The 23,967-nt window shown below is 35.7% G+C and overlaps 2 protein-coding genes across 6 annotated transcripts; one reads left to right on the forward strand and one right to left on the reverse strand.

The window, feature by feature from the left end:
* Positions 1-3,077: 3,077 nt before the first annotated feature.
* Positions 3,078-8,724, forward strand: LOC110904595. Of its 3 annotated transcripts, none has more exons than XM_022150435.2 (9): positions 3,078-3,335; positions 3,440-4,749; positions 4,896-5,014; positions 5,699-5,741; positions 5,829-6,304; positions 6,931-7,231; positions 7,970-8,135; positions 8,225-8,327; positions 8,419-8,724. In XM_022150435.2, the coding sequence occupies exons 2-9, from the start codon at positions 3,607-3,609 to the stop codon at positions 8,534-8,536; spliced, it is 2,469 nt and encodes an 822-aa protein (XP_022006127.1). In that variant the 5' UTR covers positions 3,078-3,335; positions 3,440-3,606; the 3' UTR covers positions 8,537-8,724. The 3 variants fall into 3 exon arrangements, with proteins under 3 accessions (XP_022006127.1, XP_022006128.1, XP_022006126.1); XM_022150436.2 differs by having other exon boundaries at positions 3,561-4,749; XM_022150434.2 differs by having other exon boundaries at positions 3,078-4,749.
* Positions 8,725-9,316: 592 nt separating this feature from the next.
* LOC110904594 (myosin-16) lies at positions 9,317-17,896 on the reverse strand. Of its 3 annotated transcripts, XM_035983443.1 has the most exons (11): positions 17,606-17,896; positions 16,333-16,405; positions 16,208-16,245; positions 15,975-16,097; positions 15,722-15,759; positions 15,481-15,646; positions 13,594-14,689; positions 13,059-13,381; positions 10,783-12,225; positions 10,564-10,682; positions 9,317-9,858 (listed from the first exon to the last, which is right to left on the reverse strand). In XM_035983443.1, the coding sequence occupies exons 1-11, from the start codon at positions 17,738-17,740 to the stop codon at positions 9,624-9,626; spliced, it is 3,789 nt and encodes a 1,262-aa protein (XP_035839336.1). In that variant the 5' UTR covers positions 17,741-17,896; the 3' UTR covers positions 9,317-9,623. The 3 variants fall into 3 exon arrangements, with proteins under 3 accessions (XP_035839336.1, XP_022006125.1, XP_022006124.1); XM_022150433.2 differs by having other exon boundaries at positions 13,059-13,378; positions 16,208-16,405; XM_022150432.2 differs by having other exon boundaries at positions 16,208-16,405.
* Between the last annotated feature and the right edge of the window lie 6,071 nt (positions 17,897-23,967).

Below are 23,967 nucleotides of genomic sequence, written 5' to 3' on the forward strand. Positions count from 1 at the left end.
GACAATATATATAGTGTATTAAATAACTTCTTTTTTTTAATATGCCCTTTGACTGTTGTTGTTGTTGGATTGCAATTTCGAATACAAGAAAATGTGGAGCGGGTACCCAAGCTAGCCAGTCATACCCATCCAACCTACCCACAAAGATGGCGGCGGTGTGCTGGCCCAGGTTCAAAGCCGCAAAGGCTTACCTGTGAAGTGCCCCGGGTTTAAGAATATTAGAAGGGGGAGAATTGCAAAACAAAACAAAAAAAAAATTGAAAATTGCCATTTGATTGCACACCACGTGCTTGATGGTTTTCCCCCAAAGAAAAGTGATGTATCTAAGAGTACAGAGGATGATGAAATGTACATATCATCAACATGATTGATTAGGCCACCCCAACTCATGGCACCGGTACCACACCGCCGTTACATTAGTTAACCATATGCGTGAATCTCAGACAACACTCCCATTTTCACTCTTGCCCGTTTCTTCATACCAATTTAATAATATTTTTTTATTTATTTGTTTTTCAACAATTTTAGTTATTATTTTAGGGGTTAAAACTAAAACTAATTTGGCCGTTAGTTATTAAGATTACTATTTTAGGGGTTAAAACTAAAACTATTAAGATTACTGGGGTGTTCAATATCACATTATCCGGTTTTAAGATATTCAAAAATTTCAGATAGTGAATATTAATATCCGAGTCTATAATCCATGGATTAAAACTAAAGCTATATTCGATTTTTCAAATTTTTAATATTGAAAAAAAAAACATTTATAATCCACACCCGAATCCAATTATTTAATATTTTTTATTATATTTCAAACTAAATACAGTGCCCATATACTATATATATATTTTAAAAAAATAGTTCTTGGATATCGGATAATCGGATTATCCGAAAATTTTGAAATCACATCCGAATCCAAATATTCGAATTATCCGGTTTTCGGATACCCAAAATTTCGGATATTTTGGATATGAATTTTCGAATATTTCGAATCCTGATGTTTTTAACACCCTAATCTTCAAAAGGTGGTCCACTTATTGGTGCCAAAATAAAGTTAAAAATTAAATCCTATGATAAGAATAACCTGCAAGATTATCTTATTTTTTGTTACTAATTTAAAAAGTTGTTGAATTATATATAAACTTTCACATGGTATTATTATATATATTTTTCTCACATGTTTTATTTATATAATACGAGCTATTGGCCTTATTCATAGTCATGTTTTTATTATGTGTTATTATTTTGTAAGTGTTGTATATAGACTTATATATGATATAAGTCGATGTGCATACAGTAAAAACATTTGTCATGTGTGTACATATCATCTTGTATAACAATATAGATTTTTTTTTAAATTTAAGGATTTATCAAAGCTTATATAATTGATTATTGACCAACTTCAACTACTTAACAGTTAGCTCAAGTACTAATTTTGATCTAAACGTCTTTTTATCTCATGTACACTTTCAGTTATGTGTGGGATGAAGAGCATTGTTTTCGTAATCGCAACCGACCACTTTACCATCCATTGATTGAACGGGTATAATTATTTGGATGTCGTATTTACCTCACACCAAACATTTTGTCACATAACTACCCTATCTAATCTTGTCTAATCTCATGTTCAACCCCTTATCAAGCATCTAATCTCACCTGTTTTAGTTTGATCAACTTTCAACATACATTTTTACATAAATCAAAATATACTTGTCATGATATTCTACAAATATAATAGATTAAAATGTTTATTCAACAAGTATAAGTTAAAAAACAATTTTGTGTATTGTTTAAAGTGATAATAATCATAATAAGTGTTTACTGAGAATCATGACGGTTCTTGAATGCTCGTCTATCAAGGAATCTCTCATGGTAGATAATTGCAAATCGAATTGGCCCTAGATATTCATTTATGAGATTCTCGCATTTGATTCTGTTTTGTATAGAAACGACTTGGCTTGTCAAGCCATAATCGAGCTCGAGTTTTAAATGAGCCAAGTTCGATATCATATTTTCAACTCAAAAAAGGATTTCAAACCGAGCCAAGTTTGCTCGTATATTTTCAAGCTCGAATTTGACCTTAAGTCAACTCGAACGTAGCTCATAAGCAGCCCACAATAACTAAAGTAAAAAAATGTTCTTCAATATTTTCCAAGTACTACAAGAGTACAAAGTCACTCCAAATACCAAACAAATAATTATAAACATACTAGTTTAAGTACTCATGTGCTACACGGGTTGTATAAAGAAAATACTTCTTATAAATCTATTGATTTAATAAACTACACAAAGATAATGATATAGATGTTATTATATTCACAATTGTTTCCCGTATTACGATTATTAACATATTTTAACACCTCATATACTTTACCGAGGATGGGACCATCTACTTGCCCTTCAACTATGAATGAACTCACATGCACCTGTAAATCACACAAGCGTCCAACCCGACCCCCAAGAAAAAAGACACACACCACCCGTAATGACTATATCATACTGTAACCACACAAAAATAACTTATATTGAAATAAATCCCAACACACACCCAATAACTTATATTGAAATAAACCCCAACACACAACCCAATAATGATATAAGTAGGTTAAGGTCATCCGTAGTCACAAAGCCCCTTGTGGAGCGTTATGCGATACGTGTCATGCGACGTCACACAGGGGTGTTATATCACTAGAGCCCTTAGTCATAAAACCCCTACCCATCATTACCTAATTATTAATTTTCGTTTTTATTAATTAATTGTAAAAACCTTTGATTTTTTGTGATTGGTCAATTTTTTTGAAAACAACCTCCATCACGCCGCTATATGCATGGCGCCTCGGCCGCCTCCCCCAAAAATCCCTCATAGCACCACCCGTCGTAATGTACAGGGCGCTATAAATAAATAAAATGACCAAATAACGCCCCGAGGGGGTCTAAAAGGCAATTTGCCCAAGCAAACTTAAGTTGACCAAGTTCATCATATATCCTTTGAAGAAAAATAAAAATAACCGTAAACAAAATGTAAATTGTTTGTGTAAAGAAAAAAGAAAGAAAAAAAAAGCGAGGAAATCGGCAGAAAAAAAGGGAAACACAATTTAAGGAGAACCCTTCCCCCTTTTAAAGCTTCATCCTTCTTCTTAGATATTTCATTCAATTCAATTCAATTCTCCTCTGGCATACATACAATACAAACAATCATCATTCTCCCATATATTCAATCCTTTTTCAACCCTAATTCTCTATTTCTTCCAATTTCACTCACACATTTTCATTCTTCTTTCTTCTTTCTTTTTCTTCTCCGGCAATCGATTTCTTAGGGTTTTACTGCTTCAGAGGTACGTTTTCTCCATTGGCTGTGATTGTGATGGATCACGGTTCCATTTGTTTGATATTCTTGTTGAATTGTATCTGTAATGATACAAAATTCGATTTTGATCAGGTGTTGCTGTTGATTTTATCTTACGGCACTGTTTTCCCTAAATTAAACGAGTCTTTTGTTTCAATTTAGGGTTAGGTTTGTTTGGTTTTTTGCTTAGGGGAATGGTCAATTTTGTGTCTAGGTCTGTTTGGTGGTAAATTCACCGGGTGTTTGGGGGTAGAGTTAAGATGACAGATGTTCAACAGCAACAGCAACTTCCACAGAAGCCTGAGAGCACTACTGATACCTGTTTGGATTTCGAGAGAGGTGGTTCGGAGTTCGAAAGAGGGTTTGAGGAATTAATGAGGGGGCAATTGGATGATTGTATGTCATTTGCATCATGTAGTTCTCCACGAAACACGGAGGATGATGAGGAAAGTGAAGGTGGTGATCAGCTTATGAGGAGGAGGAGGAGGTCTGATCTTGAAGAGGATGATCTGGCGGAATCTTCGATTGCCAGAAGACGTCACTCTAGGATTTTGAGTAGGTGGGCTGCTAGGCAGGCGCAGGAAATGATTACGACGATTGAGAGGAGAAACCGTGAGTCTGAGTTAATGGCGCTTGCGGGTTTGCATACTGTTTCGATGCTGGATTCGTCTTTTTTGCGGGAGTCGCAGTCGCCTTCTCCGACTTCGAGTCGACAGGGGAATGTTGAGAGACCGAGTACCCGTGCGTCTTCGATTTTGCAGATGTGGAGAGAGTTGGAAGATGAGCACGTGTTGAATCGGGCGCGTGAAAGGGTGAGGGTAAGGCTCAGGCAGCAAAGAAGTGCGGGGTCGAATACGAATGTTTCAAGTACGACGGAAGGTAGAGGGAGTGAACGTCAAAGTAGTTTGGGAGATGTAACCGGGAGTGAAAACGACTATGGAACTTGGTCTCATGATCGAATGGAGCCACAAAGTGAGGGTCAAGATCAAGACAATGGTCGGTCGAGCCGTGAGCAAACTCCCGATATAGGTGAGGTTGAGAGGGAGAGGGTTAGACACATCGTTCAGGGGTGGAGGGAGACGAGTGCTACTGAACCGACACCCGCTGTTGCACAGAGGAATAATAGTCCAAGAGCAGAATGGCTTGGGGAAACTGAACGGGAAAGAGTGAGAATTGTGAGGGAGTGGGTGCAAATGACAAGTCAGCAGAGGGGCACGCGTGGTGGTCGTGAACAAAACCGTGAAGGTCAACCAGAGCATATTAGAAGGGATATGCTTAGGCTGCGTGGTAGACAAGCTCTAATTGACCTACTTATGAGGGTTGAAAGGGAACGACAAAGGGAGCTTCAGGGTTTGACTGAGTATCGCGCGGTTTCTGATTTTGCACATCGCAACCGTATTCAGGTTATTTTCTTTTTAGTCTTTTCTAATAGCCTGTATATAACCATGTTTGCATATGATTTTCACATTATTAAGTTTTTTTTTGTTGTTCTGTATCTTTGCCTAATTATCAGTTATAGGACTATACATGATTTTTGTTAATTTTTCAGTCATTATTGAGAGGCAGATTCTTAAGAAATGAAAGGCCTGTAGAGGAAGAAAGACCTTCTTCAGTTGCAGCAAGTGAGTTGGTTCAGTTGAGACAACGTCACACTGTCTCTGGTTTGAGGTATGCTTTATTTAAAGCATTTTTTATATTTGATATCTTCGTTTTCTGCATTAAAGATTCTGTTAATTTGTTTCACGTTTATGGCACTAAAGCATTACAAATAGAACGTTAACCATAGAGGTGTCAGAATGGGCAAGTTGAGTAACAATGAACCGTAAGGTTCTGTAATTGTTGTGTATTGTGTTATTGACGAAAAGAGGTTACAAAAGTGCCCATTATATAGGGCTAGAAGTTACAATTTGGACCCCTATAGAATAAGAAATATAAGACTCTTGGACTGACATTAATAATAACTATAAGACTCCTAGTCTAACAAGTAACGTGTCAAAACTGGTAGTTTTTATACGGGTCTTGTCTTGGTCGGATCAGACCAACCCACCAAAACACTTTTCCTTATGGTGCGTTTTTATACACAATAATAATGTGTTGATTGTTAAATATGGTTAAAAGCTATATTATTACATTGATAGTCTTAAGTTTGAAATAATCTCATACGTTTTGAGTACCATATGCGTGATCTCCATCGTGTTTGATTTGTAAGATTGACCCATGTGACCCAAATAAAGTGTAACTCGAAACTGGCTCATTTACCCATAAACGGGTCGAAGTTGTGAACTTGTTCTGGTTATGTGTATATGGTTTTCTTTCTACTGCTGTTTGATGATGTGGCTCTTTTTAAACCAGGGAAGGGTTCCGGTCCAGATCAGAACACAGCATTCATGGTCAAGTAAGCAGACATTTTTATCTACCAATTTAACAATAATATAATATTAACTGATGTTACAAGCGAGAGGCTTACACAAACAATTCACAGGAAGCCGAATATGAAAACCAAGATCAGTCACAATTGTGGGACCAAGAAACCGACATTCATCAGGTAACAGATCACACAGGAAGCTTAGAAACCGTTACAGATGTTCAAAACACAGATCAACAAGAAAACATCGAAGAAGATGATAGAGGAGAATGGCAGCAGGAAAGCAGCAGTTATAACGAGTTTAATGAATGGAGAGATGGGAATTCAGAAGATGTTGGAAGAAACTGGCAGGAAAATTCAGGTAATGATTGGCCCCAAGAAACATTAGAAACGGGCGGTGATGGTGCTCATCTGCATGGAACCGATGAGGTTTGGCACGAAGATGGCTCACGGGAAGCCGTCGAAAACTGGCCCGATGGGCCTTCTGACCCGCCAAGAATGCCGCATTCTGTTCCCATTAGAAGAGTTAATAGGTTTCACCCACCTGATGATGATAACGTGTACAGCATGGAACTCCGAGAACTTTTAAGCAGGTAGTGATTTGTGTTTTTGATTATTACAACTTCAAAAAGAACCACTCCCAAACACACAACACTAATTTCCACTAGGGGTGCAAACTAGTCAAGCGATCGACTCGAGAAGCTGGAAACGAGCCGAGCCTTATCGAGCCCGAGCCGAACTTGAGCCTAAAATAAAGCTCGTTTATTAATCGAGCTCGAGCCTGGCATGTTTAGCTCGTCAGGCTCATCGAGCCGTTATCAAGCCTTAGTGTAATATTGGGTTTATTAATATGTAATAACATTTACCCCTATTTTAAGTTGTCTAGTAAACGAGCCAAGCCGAGCTTATTTAAACTTTTTTACGAGCCGAGCTTGAACCTAAAAATAAGCTTGTTTAATAAACGAGCCCGAGCTTCACCTATCAAGCTCGCGAGCCTAAATGAGTCTATTATTTATTTAATATATTAATTAATAGATAATAAACGAGCCGCTCCCAAGCCAAGCTCGAGCTTGAGAAACTACCAACTAGCCGAGCTCGAGCTTTGTAAACAAAGCTCGAACCGAGCTGAGATCGAGCTCAGGCTCGGCTTGGCTCGTTTGCACCCCTACTTCCCACAGTTACTTTTGCATTGACTAACTTTTTTTTTTGTTTATTGCAGGAGAAGTGTTTCCAATCTTCTTCGAAGCGGTTTTCGTGAGAGTTTGGATCAGTTGATCCAATCATATGTCAGCAGACAAGGTCGCGCACCCATTGATTGGGATCTACACCGCAACTTACCGACCCCTGCTTCACCAGAGGGGGACCAAGAGCGCCGCCAGGATGAACAGACGGATGAAAATCAGCATGATGGTAGACCGTCTTTGGTTCTACCATCACCACCAGTACCACCGCCACAACCCATTTGGCATCATTTGCCTTATTCTAGTTGGTCGCGTCACACCATGCATCGTTCTGAACTCGTAAGTTATTACTAGAATTGTCACACACTTAAAACATCTGATTATATTATTACAACTTTAAACATTATTTACTACATTTGATTCTTGTTATTTAATATCATATCATCATTAATGATATTCAAAACACACTAGCCAATAGGGGTGATCAGAAAACCGAAAAAACTGAACCGAAACCCAAAAAACCGATTTAACCGGACCGAAAAAAAAACCCGAACCACACAAAAAACCGAAAAAAGAAACGAACTGAAATTTACGGTACGATTACAGTTTTGCATTTTAGGAAAACCGAAAAAAAAAACGGAACGGAACCGAATAACCTAAAAAATCATTTTTTTAATGTTTGTTTTATATTGATTTAGGAATTCTTAATTTTATTCTTGAATATTAAGTATTTATATTAAAAACATTAACATGTTTATTTATCTTTGAAACGATTTCCATTGCCTACAAGAAATAGCAAAATTTAGCATAAAGGTTAGGTTCATCTGAACAATATTCATTAAAAAGGATATATATAATAAATTAAATGTTAACATCTAAGAAGGATTTTAAATCTTGGATTATAATTTTTATTTTTGAATCTTACGCAATTTTGTTCCAAAAATCGAACCGTTGCTAAAAAAAAACTGAACATTTCGGTTTCGGTTTTACCATAAAACCGAAGTGAACCATGCATACCGCTACTACCAAATACCCTGTATGTAAAAGAATCTTAATGAGTGAACATGAATGGAACAGGAGTGGGAGGTGATCAATGATTTGAGGGCAGATATGGCAAGACTGCAACAAGGCATGAGCCACATGCAGAGGATGCTAGAGGCTTGCATGGACATGCAACTTGAGCTGCAACGGTCTGTCAGACAGGAAGTTTCTGCTGCGTTGAATCGATCAGGGGGTGGACAAGGTATACATGCAGACACCCAAGGATGTAATTACTATTCCGCCCTCCGGTTAATAAAAAACGCTGATATAATGTAAACTTGTTAAATGCAGATATAGCTGCAGAAACGTCAGAAGATGGATCAAAATGGTGTCAAGTGAGGAAAGGAACATGTTGTGTTTGTTGTGATAGCCAGATTGATTCTCTGTTGTACAGGTAATTAATTAATTCTCTTCGTTCCTTGAAAACTTAATCTCGAGCATGAGTAAAGTGTCTAACGTACCCTTTGATAACATAACTGGTACAGATGTGGGCACATGTGTACATGTTCAAAATGTGCGAATGAGTTGATTCGTGGAGGAGGGAAATGTCCGTTGTGCAGGGCACCGATTGTGGAGGTTATTCGTGCATACTCCATACTATAAACAGATTACAAACTGACTAAGGAAGACGATTATAGTTCTCATCCGTGGAGTGCGTCATTTTTGCCTCACTGTTTTTCTAATTATATGTTGAATGATTGATTACGCATTGTATAATTGGATTAACAATTGGCTCTTTTTTAATACTTAATTATTGCATAATAAAATTCCACACTAAAATTTCGTTTCAACCAAACTGGGATGGAATTGGTGGTTGAATGATATAACTCAAGGTTAAAGAGTAGTTTGCATATTATAAAAGATAAACGCTAAAGTGATACACAAAGACCTGCTTTAATTCTTGAACCTTGTGGGTTTTTTTTTTTTTTTGGGTAATTTAAATGTACAGAAACAGTCGGTATTATATATAGCATATTAAAATTATTATCTTTAAAACGTATGAAACTTGTTAAAAGAGTAAGTGAGCAACCGGTTGGCGGCTATTTGCTTTTATTTTTGTATTTTCAGGTTTGGATTTTTAAAACTATTATTATTATCAACATCAATAGTTATCTGCTGATGATCCACATACCAATTGGTTTGGGGGAAGATGGGAAGGTTTACCCACTTATGTGAGGTTCCTGCCCGGGAGGTGGGAGGTGTCTGGGTCGAATTGGGGGGGGGGGGGGGGGGGAATGTGGCACCGGTTCAAACTGGCAATAATATGCCAACCGCAGGATTCCTACTCGTGACCTGGGTGATCAAAGGCCAAAGGCCTAACCAGGTGATCTAGCCGTCCAAAAAAACCATCAATATAAAATTTCAAAATTATCAATGAACATGTTGAGCCAAAACCTTCACTTGCCATTGAACCCTTTAAATACCCGAAGATGTCTGATAGACTTTAAAACTTACAACTGGCATGAATATGAATCTTCAGTAAGATACAATATGCACATGTAAAACTAGGATGGACATACATAACATGCCCATGATTTGAATAATAGAACATCATCATTTACCTATCTTTCTTTGGTTTCATCTACTCAATGCTATATGCACGTATTTTTGATCTTTCCTCAAACAGATAGATATTAACATTTCATTAACTACAGAAGATATAATTTACCTGGTATTGTAAGAATTAAAGTTATGAAAACCAACTCTTTCCCGGCTTCACAGCCTTTAGCTTCAATACAAGCTCTTCTCTTTGAGCTTCTACTTCGGCATATTTGAGGCTCATGTGAAGATAACGTTCTCGAAGTTCTTTCAACTCGGTCTCAAGTAAAGATGCATCTTTATCGTCTTCTTTTTTAACCGTGTTTACATCAATGTCTAACTCGAGTGGAACATCTGACTCGTGAATTTGTTCCTTGGACAGGAAGCTGAAAATTAAAATTGGCAGCAGTAGGTTAAGATTTAGGGTGGCGAACTGGGTTGGGTTGGATTGAACAAAACCATATTTTGTCCTAACTTTTGAATTTTATTAATAAATAACTGGTGTCAAATAATATATAAAAATGAACTGGTGTCAAATAATATATAAAAATGATACGGTTTAATAGTAATCTACTTATCTGAGTAAAACACACTTTCGGTAAATTTATTTATATAGTGAATAAATCATTTAGTAATCTACTTATTACTAAATGATTTATTCATTATATAAATATAAATGGTAAATTAAAAAAACGAGTTTTATTTCTTATGAATATCGTAAAATTGTATGTTATGTATAATTTGTTCGGTTAAATCGATTACGCCATACACTCACACACCATAACCATAACCGAGTCATCATTTTCGGTTAATCATTTATGGCTTAACCAAACCGAACCAAAACAAAGGTTTGAGTTACAAGTTTTTATACTTGAGTGGTTATTAAACCCATTTGTTTCAAAAAATCTTAATCGAAAGTTTTTGTATTGGTTATGGTTTTAGCTCAATCAAAGTGTTGTGTTCCCCGCCGCAACGCGCGGGGACCCCACTAGCGATCTTATTATATTGATTCGACTCGTTTGACCTGTTAGAGATATAAATGACTCCATAAATGGGTCGAAAATGCCAACCCATTTATATTTGGTTCATACCTATTAATCTTGGCTTTATACATGTCATTAGCCTGCAAAGCCTCAGCAAGTTCATTCTCAAGTGACCTGATTCTTGATGATGCATCAATAGTTACCTCATCTATATTTGCATCCACATCCTGTAGCATATAAAGGAGAATTAAAAATCAACTTATAGCCAAACCTTTTATTTTATTATAATTAAGCAAAAAAAAAAAAAAAAAAGAATTTGATATGGACCTCTGTGAGCTTCATGTGCTCATGAAAACTAATATTACTATCTGATCTGAAAGATTTCACACTATTATTAGTAGAGTACTCGATCTGCTCCAATTTCTCTTCAAGGACATGAGCGATCTTCAAGCATTCATCTTTTTCTTCCTGAAGACTGTTTATCTTCCACCGTAGTTGACTGTTTGACCGTTTTAGACGCCCGATTTCATTTTTCAACTCAGTATCTTGTGCACATAACGCTTCTCTTGCAGTTAAATCACCTCGAAGCCGTATAACTTGTTCCTCCAATGCAGCTTTACTAAGTTTATACTCCTCTAATTCGATCATCGCCTTCTGCATGCTTAATGTTCTCTGCAACAATGACGTTTTTTCCTCCTTTAGTTCCTTATAATCCCCAGTTACCAACTGCAGTGAAGCTTCCAACCTTTCATTCTCATATTTCACATCATTGTACGACTTCTTAAGAGCCACCAGCTCATCTTGCAACAATGGAATTTTCTGCAGTTGACCAGTCAAACTCGAGATTTCTTCCGTTAACTGTACTCTTTGGTATTCACAATGTTTTAGGTCACCTTCGAGCCCACCAACTTTAATTCTTAGATTTTCTTCACTAGATCTTGTTTTCTCCAATAACTCCGTTAATTTTTCAAGTTTTACCTCAAGAACTGCATTGTTCTGTTTATAAGCAACAAGCTCCACCATTAGATCATGAATATTTTCTTCATATTCAACTTCAATGGTTTTGATTATCTTATCATCTGTGATATCTTCACCGATAACAAGCTTTTCCATTCGTTCTTCAATTTTCAAATGTAACGCTTCAAGTTCTGAATCAAATATTTTCTCTTTTGCAGCAATCTTGTTCATCATTAACGAGAACTTATCTTCTAAATCTTCCAACTTTGTAGACAATTTAGAGAAATTATACTGCGACTCCCTCCTTTCTGCTTCCAAATCCGTGCAGCGATTATGCAAGTCGAGTCGTTGTTGCTTTAACTCTCGGTTTGACACTTGAAGTTGACTGCATTCTTCAATCAAATTTTCAGCAGTTGTTTGTAACTTCGGATTCACCTTTTTTAAATACTCGCACTCCTCTTGAGCTTCCAACCAACGTTTTTGCATGTCTTCCAACTTCTGTCTCATATCAACTTTGCTTGTTTCTAGTTGCGCTTCTAGTTGTTTTATTTCAGCCTGTAGATTCATGACACGTGTCTCTGAATGTTGTATCTCCAAACAATTCGACTCTCTTGCATCAGTCAAATATCTTAATTGAGGTTCTAATCCAGATATTCGTTCTGATAAGTGTAGATTCTCTACTTCCAATTCAGTTACCTGCTGTTCTAATTCCTTGTTACAGCTCTCGAGCTCACGTAATTTCTTTTCGAGAGTCTTATTCGCAGCAACTTGGGAATCTTTTGTATCATTAAGCACCACCATGTCATTTTTAACCTGTCCGATTTTAAATATTTAGAGCTCATGATTATCTTAATTTATTAACAAGGATCAGTTGTTTAGAAAAATTAGAAATGGTTACTATGCCTCAGCCTATGAGTGCCTAAAGCGAAATTCAAACTTGAGGGCTTTTGTTGTAAAAATATTTGTTATAACAAACCTTCCTCGGGATTCGGACCAACAATAAACAAAATAATTATGGTTGAGGGAGTTATTAATGATTAAAACAAAAACCAATAAAGATTAAAAAAAAATATGACAAATTAAGCTAAAAACAATATCTTTCTAAAATAAAATATAGAGTAAAATGCCATTTTCGTCCCTGAGGTTTGGTCAGTTTTGCAACTTCGTCCAAATGTTTGTTTTCCGCATTTGGATCCAAAAGGTTTGAAATCTTGCCATTTTCATCCGGCTCGTTAACTCCATCCATTTTTCTTCATTAAGTTAGGGGTATTTTCGTCTTTTTGTTAACTTAAAGGGCAATTCGGTCTTTTGAATACTTGTACATTATGCTAAATGCTTGTACATAAAGTGAAAAAGACCGAATTGCTCTTTACGTTAACAAAAAAGACGGAAATACTCCAGACTTAACAAAGAAAAATGGATGGAGTTAACGAGCCGGATGAAAATGGCAAGGTTTCAAACCTTTTAGATCCAGATGCGGAAAAACAAACCTTTGGACAAAAGTCGCAAAACTGGCCAAACCTAAGGGATGAAAATGGCATTTTACTTTAAAATATAATTATTTGAGGCTATAGCCCAAGTATTTTTGGAGCAGGCGCTGCCAATATATTTACTTTTATTTGGTCAGTAGTGAACCAAGCAAGTACCTTATCCAAACATTCAGAGATGATTGTACTTTCAGTTTGCATAGCTTTCAAACCGCCCATTAGTTGCTTCTTTATTATTTTCAGATCAGACAACTGAATCTCCAAATCTGTTTGGTAGGCATTCAGGCGCTGAATTTCCTGGTCTTTTAGCAAACAATCTGATTTAAGAACTTCTATTTCGGAGGATTTTGCCGATAGTTCCATGTTCGGCTTCTCAAGTATGCCAGTATCGTCTTTCAAACTAAACTCCATCTCGTTTTCAACACTAAAATGATCCTTTATCGTTGGTTTGGTCTCTATAGCGGTGAATGAATATACCTCTGCTGATAATCAACATGATCAAAGTTAATTTGAGCGTCATTATTTTCACCTAGTAACATTTACGGATTATGTTAAAAAAACTATAAGTTTGAGGCTTTTATATCATTTCTTTTTCCTGAAGTAGAATTTTTTTTTTTATGGTTACATGAAATAGAATATAACACCAAAATACTTATAATGCAACTGACTAGAAATATAAACGCAAAGCACTTACTTTCATGTTTATCTTCTTCCTGCAATTTCAGTAATTCTTTCAATCTAACAACCTCATTTTCATGCTCGTCTGCTTTTGCACGGTATTTATTGAGTTCGCCATCAAGATAATAAGCTTTATCCTTAAAACCTTGAATGTCAACTTCTAGTTTCACACACTTGCTTTCTAGATCATTGCAACGATTTTGCAGGTTACCAACATCTATTCTATCAAGCTCTCTCTTATTTGCCTCTTCTTTAAGCTTCTGTATTTCACACTCAAGTTTAGTTATCTCAGAAACTTCAGTAGAATCAACACTCGTTGCAAGATCATTTTTCGATTCTTTTAGCTTAAATACAAGCTCAAGATTCTCATTGGTAAGATCGTTACAATCCCTCTCAAGCTCCTTAATCTTATCTTTCAAAGCATTAAGGCTTTCTATCTCCATTCTCTGTTTCTCTATGGTCTCTTCTAGTTCCTGGAGAACAGAAACTAACTCAAGATTTGATTCTTGAGTTTTATTGAACTGTAGAGATAAATTATTGTTTAAATCTCTTTGAAATTTTATTTCTTCTTCCAATTCGGACTGTATATCATCTTGCGTTTGGAGTTTTAGACTTTCAGCGGCCTTTTCTTTGACTTCTGATTCATCAAGTATGGCTTTTAAGTAATCGTTTTCGTGTTTCAACCCATCACATTCTGTTTGTAATGCGATAATCTCCATAGATGCGTTTTGTAGCTTTCTTGTTTGGTCTTTGAACTCCTTTTTTGAGAAATCAAGATCGACTTTTAATCTCCGTGCATTTCTTTCCCACATTCTTGCTTCTGCTCTAAGTTCTTCTACTGTGGCTCCTTCACCTTCTAGAACAAATTCGGGGGAACCAAAAGTTCGTAATGGTGATGCGGGAATCGAATGTGAAAATTTTCCAGAATCTTGTTTTTGACTTAATCTAGGAGACTCAGAGACATGATATGAGCTATATTGGGCTCTATTTGAAGAGTTAATAGAATCATGTCTTGCTATTAGATCATTAGCAACTTCAATTATATTCCTACCAAAAGAATCATCCATTGAATCAATGCTACTTAGTGACCCCCGTGCAGATACGCTGGCATCCTGTGTAACAAAGAAAGCACTCTTAGTGATACAGAACGTCACGTATGTTTTGAGGTTACTCCACACTGAATTTCTTTTTTCTAATAGTAAAAATACAAATGATTTTGTCGTTCGCATTGTGATAGGTTCCAAATAGAAAATACAAGGAAATTGAATGGTTACTAAATAAAATAGCAATAAACAATTTCGAAGAACAAAATAATGGCTTATGTTCTAGAGGCCAATGTTCAAAAATAAAGCTCAATATAATATTCCTAATCTAATTCCTATATGTAGATTTTCCCAACAAGAATCTGAATCCTATTGAAACCACTAATCCCAATCTCTGTACTTATCTATCTAATCAAATGTTGATAGCACATATCCACAGATAGGCCTGTAAACGAACCAAACGTTCATGAACTGTTCGTGAATTTGTTCGACAGGAAGTTCGTTTATGTTCGTTTATTAATAAACGAACGAACATGAACAAACTTTTTTGTTCATGTAGTTAAACGAACGAACAAGAACACACGTTCTATTCGTTCATTTATGTCATGAACATCCATTTATGTTCGTGAATGTCCTGTTCGTTTATGTTCGATTATTTATGTTCGTGAACTTTACGTCCGTTTATACCCATTTTCTTAATGAACGAACTTGAACAAAAAAAAAATTGCTCGATTATATGTTCGTGTTCGGTTAAAGTGAAATGAACAAACAAGAACATGACCATGTTCGTGTTCGTTCGGTTCATTTACAAGCCTATCCACAGATTTAAAGAATACATATCAAGTTCACTGAAAAAGTACCTTGCTACCAGGTCCACCTGCTTGAGAGGTATACATGAAGTTACTGCTCATGGAAGATTCTGCACTCTTTGTGGTTCTACCATCAGACACATCTGATGTGGTATCCAGGTCATCAGAAGCATTTGCATCTTCTACAAAAGAATCAGTGTCTGTCCATCTGTCGTTTCTGAAACATGTAGCATTTTAGCATGTATGCTAGTGATTAAAGAATCAATATCAAGATTATATGTTAAAAACAAACCTCATATTTGCTCTTGGTGTTAGGCACCGAATTTCCATCTGCAAGGAGAAAATAACAAAATTTATACCTTGTTGCAAATATAATTTTTCAATATATTCATAGAAAGATCTTATCGAATATATTTTACTAATAAAAAGTTACAGGATGACAAAATATAATGTTTACGAAACCTGTCATCAAAAGACACATAAGAATCTAGAAGAATAATTATAGTTTTTCAAAAGGAATGTTAAAGCATCTTATAATGACTAACCTGTAAGATTGTCCCATAACTACAGTTTTTTAGTGGTTCCGCAACAGTAGTAGAAGTCTCAGAACTCAAGTGACTTGACAAATTTACTGTAACTTCTCCAAGGATGCCTGATCTACCGGACCCCTGCCACACAACATATTATTAGTGAAATAATAATAGACCACAAGAAGCATGTCGGCAAACACATATGTAATCAAATTCAAACTTAATTAAAAACATGAGATGGATCAGACCATTGAAATAAGAAGCTTATGCAGGCTTTGCCCATGCCCTTTTGAAGCATCATCATGAGGAACCCAAATGTACACTGACAGATTCTCAGTCCACTGACAATTACCATTCTGTACCAATGATCTACCTGTTTTGGCAATTGCTTTTCCCGTTTCTACAGATATAAGGGACAGTGAAAGCTTATCCCATCCTTTGGGGACCTGGAAATGCAAAACACAGTGAGCAAATCTTATCTGCAACAGGTGTGGTTATCATAAAACAGATCTTTGTCGCAACTAAATTTCGCTATAGATCATAGAATTACATAAACTGTGAAATAAATCCCGATAATGACAATCATATAGGTTCTGTCACAACTGGAAATGCAAACCACAGTGAGCAAATCTGCTTTCCAAACAAAAATGAGTCCTTCTCAAATGGCAAGCTGCCACATGAGCTGAGATCTTAATATGAAAATTACTTTATTTGTTGCCTCAACTGCTTTGAACTTATAATTTAGTATTGAACATACTTCTTTTTTTTTGAAAGGTGTGAATTATTCGCGAATGTCGGGAGGTCTAGCATACGTTGTCTTAACCGGGTCCGCGCTAGAGAGCCCCCTCGCACAATAGATCCCCAGTTTAAACCCCTCAATGAGAAACCCCTATCACCCAGGCTCGAACTTGAGACCTGGAGGGGAAAACTCATCTGGGCCCACCATAGGTGGAACTTAAATACCCGTGGCCACCACCAGAGCACCAGTGATGGTTATTGAACATACTTCTTTTGCCAGAGAAAAAATAATATTAATTATTGGACATTTCCTTCGGGTTCTGTCTCCTTTTTTCAGTCTCTACTTATCGGCTAAAAGCGTGTGTTGCACAATGCACGTTGTTATTCATTCAGGAATTCTCCCTGATAATAAACATCACTTAGAACTCTACATCTATCTATGGTATCAAAGACTAGTGCCACAGACCTAGATTTACTTCCTAATTAAGACATATAAACATAATCCTGAAGAGCATTATGCTAAATAGATCATGAAAACACAAGGAAATTCGAGTGAATATTTTGTAACATCCGAATGTCCTTAACAATTCCTATAGAAGAATCAACCTCCTTAACATAACATAATTCCTAATGCCCTTAACAATTCAGTTGCCTCCTAAATCAAGCACTAGTTATATGTTATTGCCTATTACATTTAGTCTCATTTCAATTGAAACACAGCAAATAAACGAAACTACACTATCTATTTCTTCAAAAACAGATAACAACAGAACATCATTCCACAAAACCTAATCCATAACTCCGATCAATTCACACATCATATTGTCATCATTCACATATAAACAGTTCCGTACAAATCACAATCCAGCTGAACCTATACGTTATGTGAGAGAGAGAGAATGAGGTACCTGGAGAGCGTGAAGAGCGGAAAACTTGAACTCAAAGCGTTCGCCGGAAGTGTAATCAACGGAGGCGGTGGAAGAGGCGGAGGAGTTACGGCGGTGCAAGCGGTTAACCATTTTGTGCGTAATTGTCTCCTTCATTGCAATTAGCCCCAAATTGGTATATAAACAAAGCAATGAGTTTGACCCATACACACACAACAAGAGAGAGAGAGAGAAAGAGGAGTTGGCTAGCTGTACAGTACAAGTTGAATTTCAGTTGGAGCAGGAGTACAACTCCAATCAATTTCAATCCATCCGGTGTAACCGGAATATTACTGAATCTACAATCTATATTTTATTATTATTTATTATTATTATTATTATTATTATTATTTATTATTATTATTATTATTATTTATTTTTAATTAACGGCAAATTTGAATAACCGATAGACCACTAGAGTATCATCGTGCCACCAGTGAAACCTCCTGATCATATTCATCTCCACTAGACAATAAATATAGCCTTGTGAGAATCAAACCTTATCTCATCCTATCTCATCCTGAAGATGTCACTAAACTATAATACCATGATATTGTTATTTTTTATTATATAAGTAAATTAGTCATATTATGGATATAAATAATATTTGTTAATGGGTTAATGAGTAATTGACTAAAGGGTTTAGTTTAGATAATTGGGCTAAAACAATAGGTTATATTTTTCTAAAGGGCCTGTATTTATAATTTTTTTTCTACTTTTAGTTGGATTTTAAAGAAAACCAGGTTTGTTGGCGTCGCGCGTTGTGGTGAAACGGAGCAAATGATAATGTTAAACAAACGTTATTTAACGATGAAGCATGTTATTTAGAAAGCTAAACCATCAGAATTGGTTTAGTTTATTATCGTACCGTAAAACGATACCAAATAAATACTCTATTTTGAATACAACATCATTTTTAACAATCCTTATATCGGAATGTCCAGGGGAAAAAAATAAGCACAACTGCGTACTTAAGTTTAAAAAAAGGGTAAATTACACTTTTCATTCTTTATGTTTGTAGCGGGTTGCAATAGATAGCCTTTAACTTCAATAATTACAGTCACAATCTTTTATTTGGAAAACACATTACATCTTTCATTCTTTAGCACTAACTAGGTTAAATTTTTGAGTTAAGTATGGTCATGTGACTTGCACTAGAGGGTAGATCGGTAATTTTACTCATTTGTTTAAAAATATAATAAGTATATATAACACATAAAACCCTAAAGGTTTCTCTCTATTATCTCTCCCTCTCTCTTCTCCCCCTCTCTCTCTCTTCAACCACCACCATAACCACTAAATACAACCCCACCACCACCGTATCCCAGCCACCATCACCACCGAATCCAGGTCGTCCACCACCACCGGATCATAAGTTTGACCATTTTAACCGACCAGGTCCACTTATATTAACTTACTTCCAGTACACGTGGATTTCGAATTGGGTATCCATAAACACAAATCCGGTGTGAATTGTCGGTTTAAGAGATGAATGAGAACACGACACCAGTTTATAACAACCAAACACCCCCCCCCCTTTATGCCATGCTTAATTCTAAGCTATTTCTCATAGCATCTACGGTTCTTCTAATCATATATGTGTTGTTATTAGTCGGGTTTCCGCCTAATAATCTCTCTAGGTGATGATGCCTTCGAAGTTATTCCAATCAACGGTGGTGCGGTTGGACCGGAGAGCTTCGATTCCAGGCCAATAACCATCAGATCTGTGAGTCTTCACAACCGAAGAGCTTCGATTCCAAGCTAAGAACCATCGATTCCAGTCTACTATCTGAAATCACTTTAGTTTCTTCGTCGTAATCGAAATCCACAGATTTGGGGCTAGGGTTTGACGAAATCCCACCATATATGCGGCTGTGATTTTATGAGTTTATGTGTTTAGAGAGAGGGGGGAGGAGAGTGTGTGGCAACGGTGTAGCTATGATGATGGTGGTGGAGATGTATTTGGTGGCGGTGGTGGTGGGCTTATGCAACTATTTTAGAGAGAGAGAGAAAGAGCTTAATGGGGATGAAATAAGGTGGATTAATTATATATCTGTTGAACTTTTGGTTTTATTTATTAAAAACAATTAAAATAAAAGCGTGAAATGACCACATTATCCACCTGTGACTAGACTTAGCTCAAAATTTTAACCTAGTTAGTGTTAAAGGGCAAAATGTGTAGTGAGTTATCCAAATAAAAGATTGTGGCTGTAATTATTGAAGTTAAATGTTATCTACTGCAATTCAATACAAACATAAAGGACGAAAAGTGTAATTTACCTTTAAAAAAATCAACGAACACAAGTTATTAAATAAATATTAAATTAATTGATAAAGCCAATATAATTTAAAAAAAAAAAGAAAAATGAACAAAAAGTACTGCTTATTTTTTAACGTATTAAATAAAATAAATGAACAGAAAGTACTGATTATTTTTTTGATCAATCAATTCAAAGAGTTATTGCATTTAAATATATTTTAGTTGAGTATTGAACGGTTTGACGTGTTGAAGATTTAAACACTATCCAACAACTCTCTTTATTTATCAATAATCTTAATTTTAATAAGAAATTTTATTACGATTGAATAAAAGTATATACTTATTTAGTTTTTTTTTTTTTTTCTTATTTCCTACATGTACATTTACCAAGGCAGGGAATAGTGTTTCCCTGCCATTGGTTAAAATGGGCGGCCAGCAATACATCATTGAATTAACCAGTTTATTATTTTTTATCCACTTTAAATTTACGTTTTTGCCCCCAGTTTAAAATTACGTTCTCGCTCCAAGTTCAAAAAGTAATTACCCTTTTACCCCCAGCTAAAAATTACGAATTTGCCCTCGATTTACCAAGGCAAGGAATAGTGTTTCCCTGCCATTGGTTAAAATGGGCGGCCAGCAATACATCATTGAACCAACCAGTTTATTATTTTTTTATCCGCTTTAAATTTACGTTTTTGCCCCCTTTAAAATTACGTTCTCGCCCCAAGTTCAAAAAGTAATTACCCTGTTACCCCCATCTAAAAATTACGAATTTGCCCTCGGTTCAAATATTACGCTTTCACCCTCCGCCAAAATTACGTTTTCGCCCCAGCTCAAAATAAAATTATGTTTTCCCCCTATCTCAAAATTACGCTTTTACACCAGTTTATTATTTTACATCCACTTTAAAATTACGTTTTTGCCTCCAGTTTAAACTAAAATTATGCTTCTGCCCCGAGCTAAAAATTACGATTTTCCTCTCGGTTCAAAATTACGCTTTCACCCTCAATTCAAAATTACGTTTTTTTCCTCCAGTTCAAAATAAAAATATGGTTTTCCCTAGCTAAAATTTACGATTTTACCCCCGCTAAAACTTACGATCTTCTCGTCGTTTTAGTTTTCCTTTCTAACAAAACTATAGTACTATTTTTTAATTGGTTGAGAATTATTCGACCCTCGCCCCGCAACGCGGGCGGGACACCAACTAGTTGTTTTACATTTTACATTTCTCATTGTTTTTACACTTTACACTGAATGAATAGAAAACTTGAATAATAGAACTATAACATAGTTGTAAAATCCTGACTAACCTTCAATTGGTCGCTGATTAGTCGTCGATTAATCGCTAGTCTCTGGTTCACCTAGTAATTTTTATCTAATCGGTCAATTAATCAGTAGGCGGTCAACAGTGGTCAAATTCAGTCATAATTGGTAAAAAATTGTTGGTAGTCTAGCGATTCCGGCCAAATTTAGGTCAGATTCTTGACTAAAACCTGTAAATTCTGGCAATTAATCTTATCTACTTGAAAATATGAGTCGAATAAGGTGTTAAAACATGTCTACTTAAAAAAAGACATAAAAAGTGTGTGTGTGTGTACATGTAAAACTGAAAATTAGATATAAAATCCCAATGTGATTAATCTCTATTAATCCTGATTAATCGCTAGTCGGTACCTCACCAGCCGACTAGCGCCTAGCGATTTCTTACAACCTTGACTATAACTGAAAATGGAACCGTTTAAGATATTGTTGGTTTATAAATTGAATTCTTTTTATAATTGATTTGTGTGATGTAGTTGTTATACGTGTATAAGTAACCTAATTAAGCAACCCGACATTAAAACCATCATGTGTCCTTTTCTTATAAAAAAATATGTTGTAAATCAAAAAAGTTTACTACATGTTGTTAATAATATATTAGTTGCTGTTAGGGTGTGTTTGGGATTGCTTTTTCAACCTGATTTTTTGATTTTTTGTTTTGAAATCGCAAAAAAAAAAATAATTTGAGTGTTTGGTAAAAAATTAATAAAAACCGATTTTTTACGTTTTGTAGAGAGGAAAACGTGATAATCCAAAAGCAGATCACCCCTTACTGCAGGAAAACGTGATAATCCAAAAACTGATTTTTTACGTTTTCACTTATTTATTTTTTAAAATATATATATTTGCCAAACACTCAAATAGTTGATTATCTGATTATTGTGATATCAAACAACATAATCAAAACCAAACACTGTTGATTATCTGATTATTGTGATATTAAACAGCATAATCAAATCCAAACACTATCTTTCTGCAGCACGTTTTGTTACAGCTAATTATATAATTCTGATTATTCAAAACGCATAATCTATTTTCAAAACTTAACCCAAAACACCCTTAATCTTCTTTATAAATTAAAATTATATTGTTAGGTTTTATTTGAACTAATATATAATTAGACTTATTAATTGCAACTATTCTTGATATTTGACCCGTTAATCGAATATACTTTATAAATTTTTATAAAGTATATTTATTGTTTTTCTATTTTCTTTACACGTAACATTGATTTTACCTCGCTCCCCGACATAATATTTAGTTGTCCCATCTTTACCGGCCGAGATTCTCGAACGTTCCCGACATAATATTTATTTGTCCCATCTTTACCGACTGAGATTCTCGAAAGATATGTATGTCGATAAAAATCCTCTTAACTTGTAATGATTTTATACGCTTTTAGTTTCCGATTACCTAAAATACTTATTGTTTATAGTTTCTAAAATAACCATCTCTATCTGTGTATACTACCCATATAATATATACGGGGTTTTTAACCTAGTACACGTATATTAAAATTGATCTAATTATAAGAATATAGGTTTTGATGATAGCAAAATGAGATAGATACTCCAGCTAAAGTAAGGATAGCTTTTTCTATATAAAGGTAATAAGGCCTGTCTTGCACATGGCAAATTGGCAATGACAATGTGGATTTTGATATATAATATATGTTGGTCTGAAAACAGGGATTGGGACGGTTAGTTTAACCGGCTGAACCGGAAATGGAACAGGAACAAATTTTCTAATGCTGATCGAACCGTTTGAATGAAAATGGAGCTAGTAAAAACCTAACCAAAACCAGTTGTAGATAAACCAATACCGTTTTTGAAATCGATTGGACTAATGGAACAGATAAACCGATAGTTTGACACTTTGGCTAGGTTGATATTTGGTCCGGGTTTCAAACTTTTTTGTTTGGCAATACGATAGACTCACTGGCGAATCCAATAATTTTTTCGGAAGTTTCTTTTGGTATATTCTCACTAACTTTTTCAATATCATTCAAGGTTTCCACTAACTTTTTCTGTTTTTTTTTTTTTCTAAACCGAGGGGGTTCCCGAGAACCCAGGAACCTCCCCTGGATCCGCCACTCGATATACTCTTGGGCCTTGGCACAAGCGTTACAAAACCATAAAGTTTTTTATATATAAAAGTACAATGAGCTTGAAACTTCTAACTTTATCTTGAAAAACAAATTTTGTATGAAACATCAAACACATTATAGTTTAGTTGTCAGATAAAACTATTGAGTTTATCTACACTAAGGGATCGTGTTAATATTGTACCTTGTATTGTTACGATCAATTGACATGTTTGGTAAATTCATAACGTTTTACGGTTATGTAAACCAAACATTGTCTTTTAGTTTTTACCATAGCATAATTTTGAAATTTCACCATTGAAGGGGTATGGTCCCAAAACGACCATTACCCGCATCAAACAAACCCCTACCAGTAAGCAAACCGCACCCATGCGGTCACATCCTTCGAACCCATTCGGTTCGAAGATGAATAGCTTGACCCAAGTACGAAAGAAGATGAACATATCGATGCGGCTGGCACCGCATCATATGGCCATTTTCGTCACGACAAGGGAAGCGAGCAAATAGTCTCCACATACGATGATGCGGCCAACACCGCATCTCGCGTATTTCTTGATCACAAGTAGGAGACGCGGTAACTTCAGACGTTACCGCATGCAGCGATGCGGCTCGCACCGCACCCTGCATATCCAACAAGTGGACTGACACGCCAGGCAAGTG

The sequence above is a fragment of the Helianthus annuus genome, chromosome 14 (genome assembly GCF_002127325.2).
Source record: "Helianthus annuus cultivar XRQ/B chromosome 14, HanXRQr2.0-SUNRISE, whole genome shotgun sequence".
Lineage (NCBI taxonomy): Eukaryota > Viridiplantae > Streptophyta > Magnoliopsida > Asterales > Asteraceae > Helianthus > Helianthus annuus.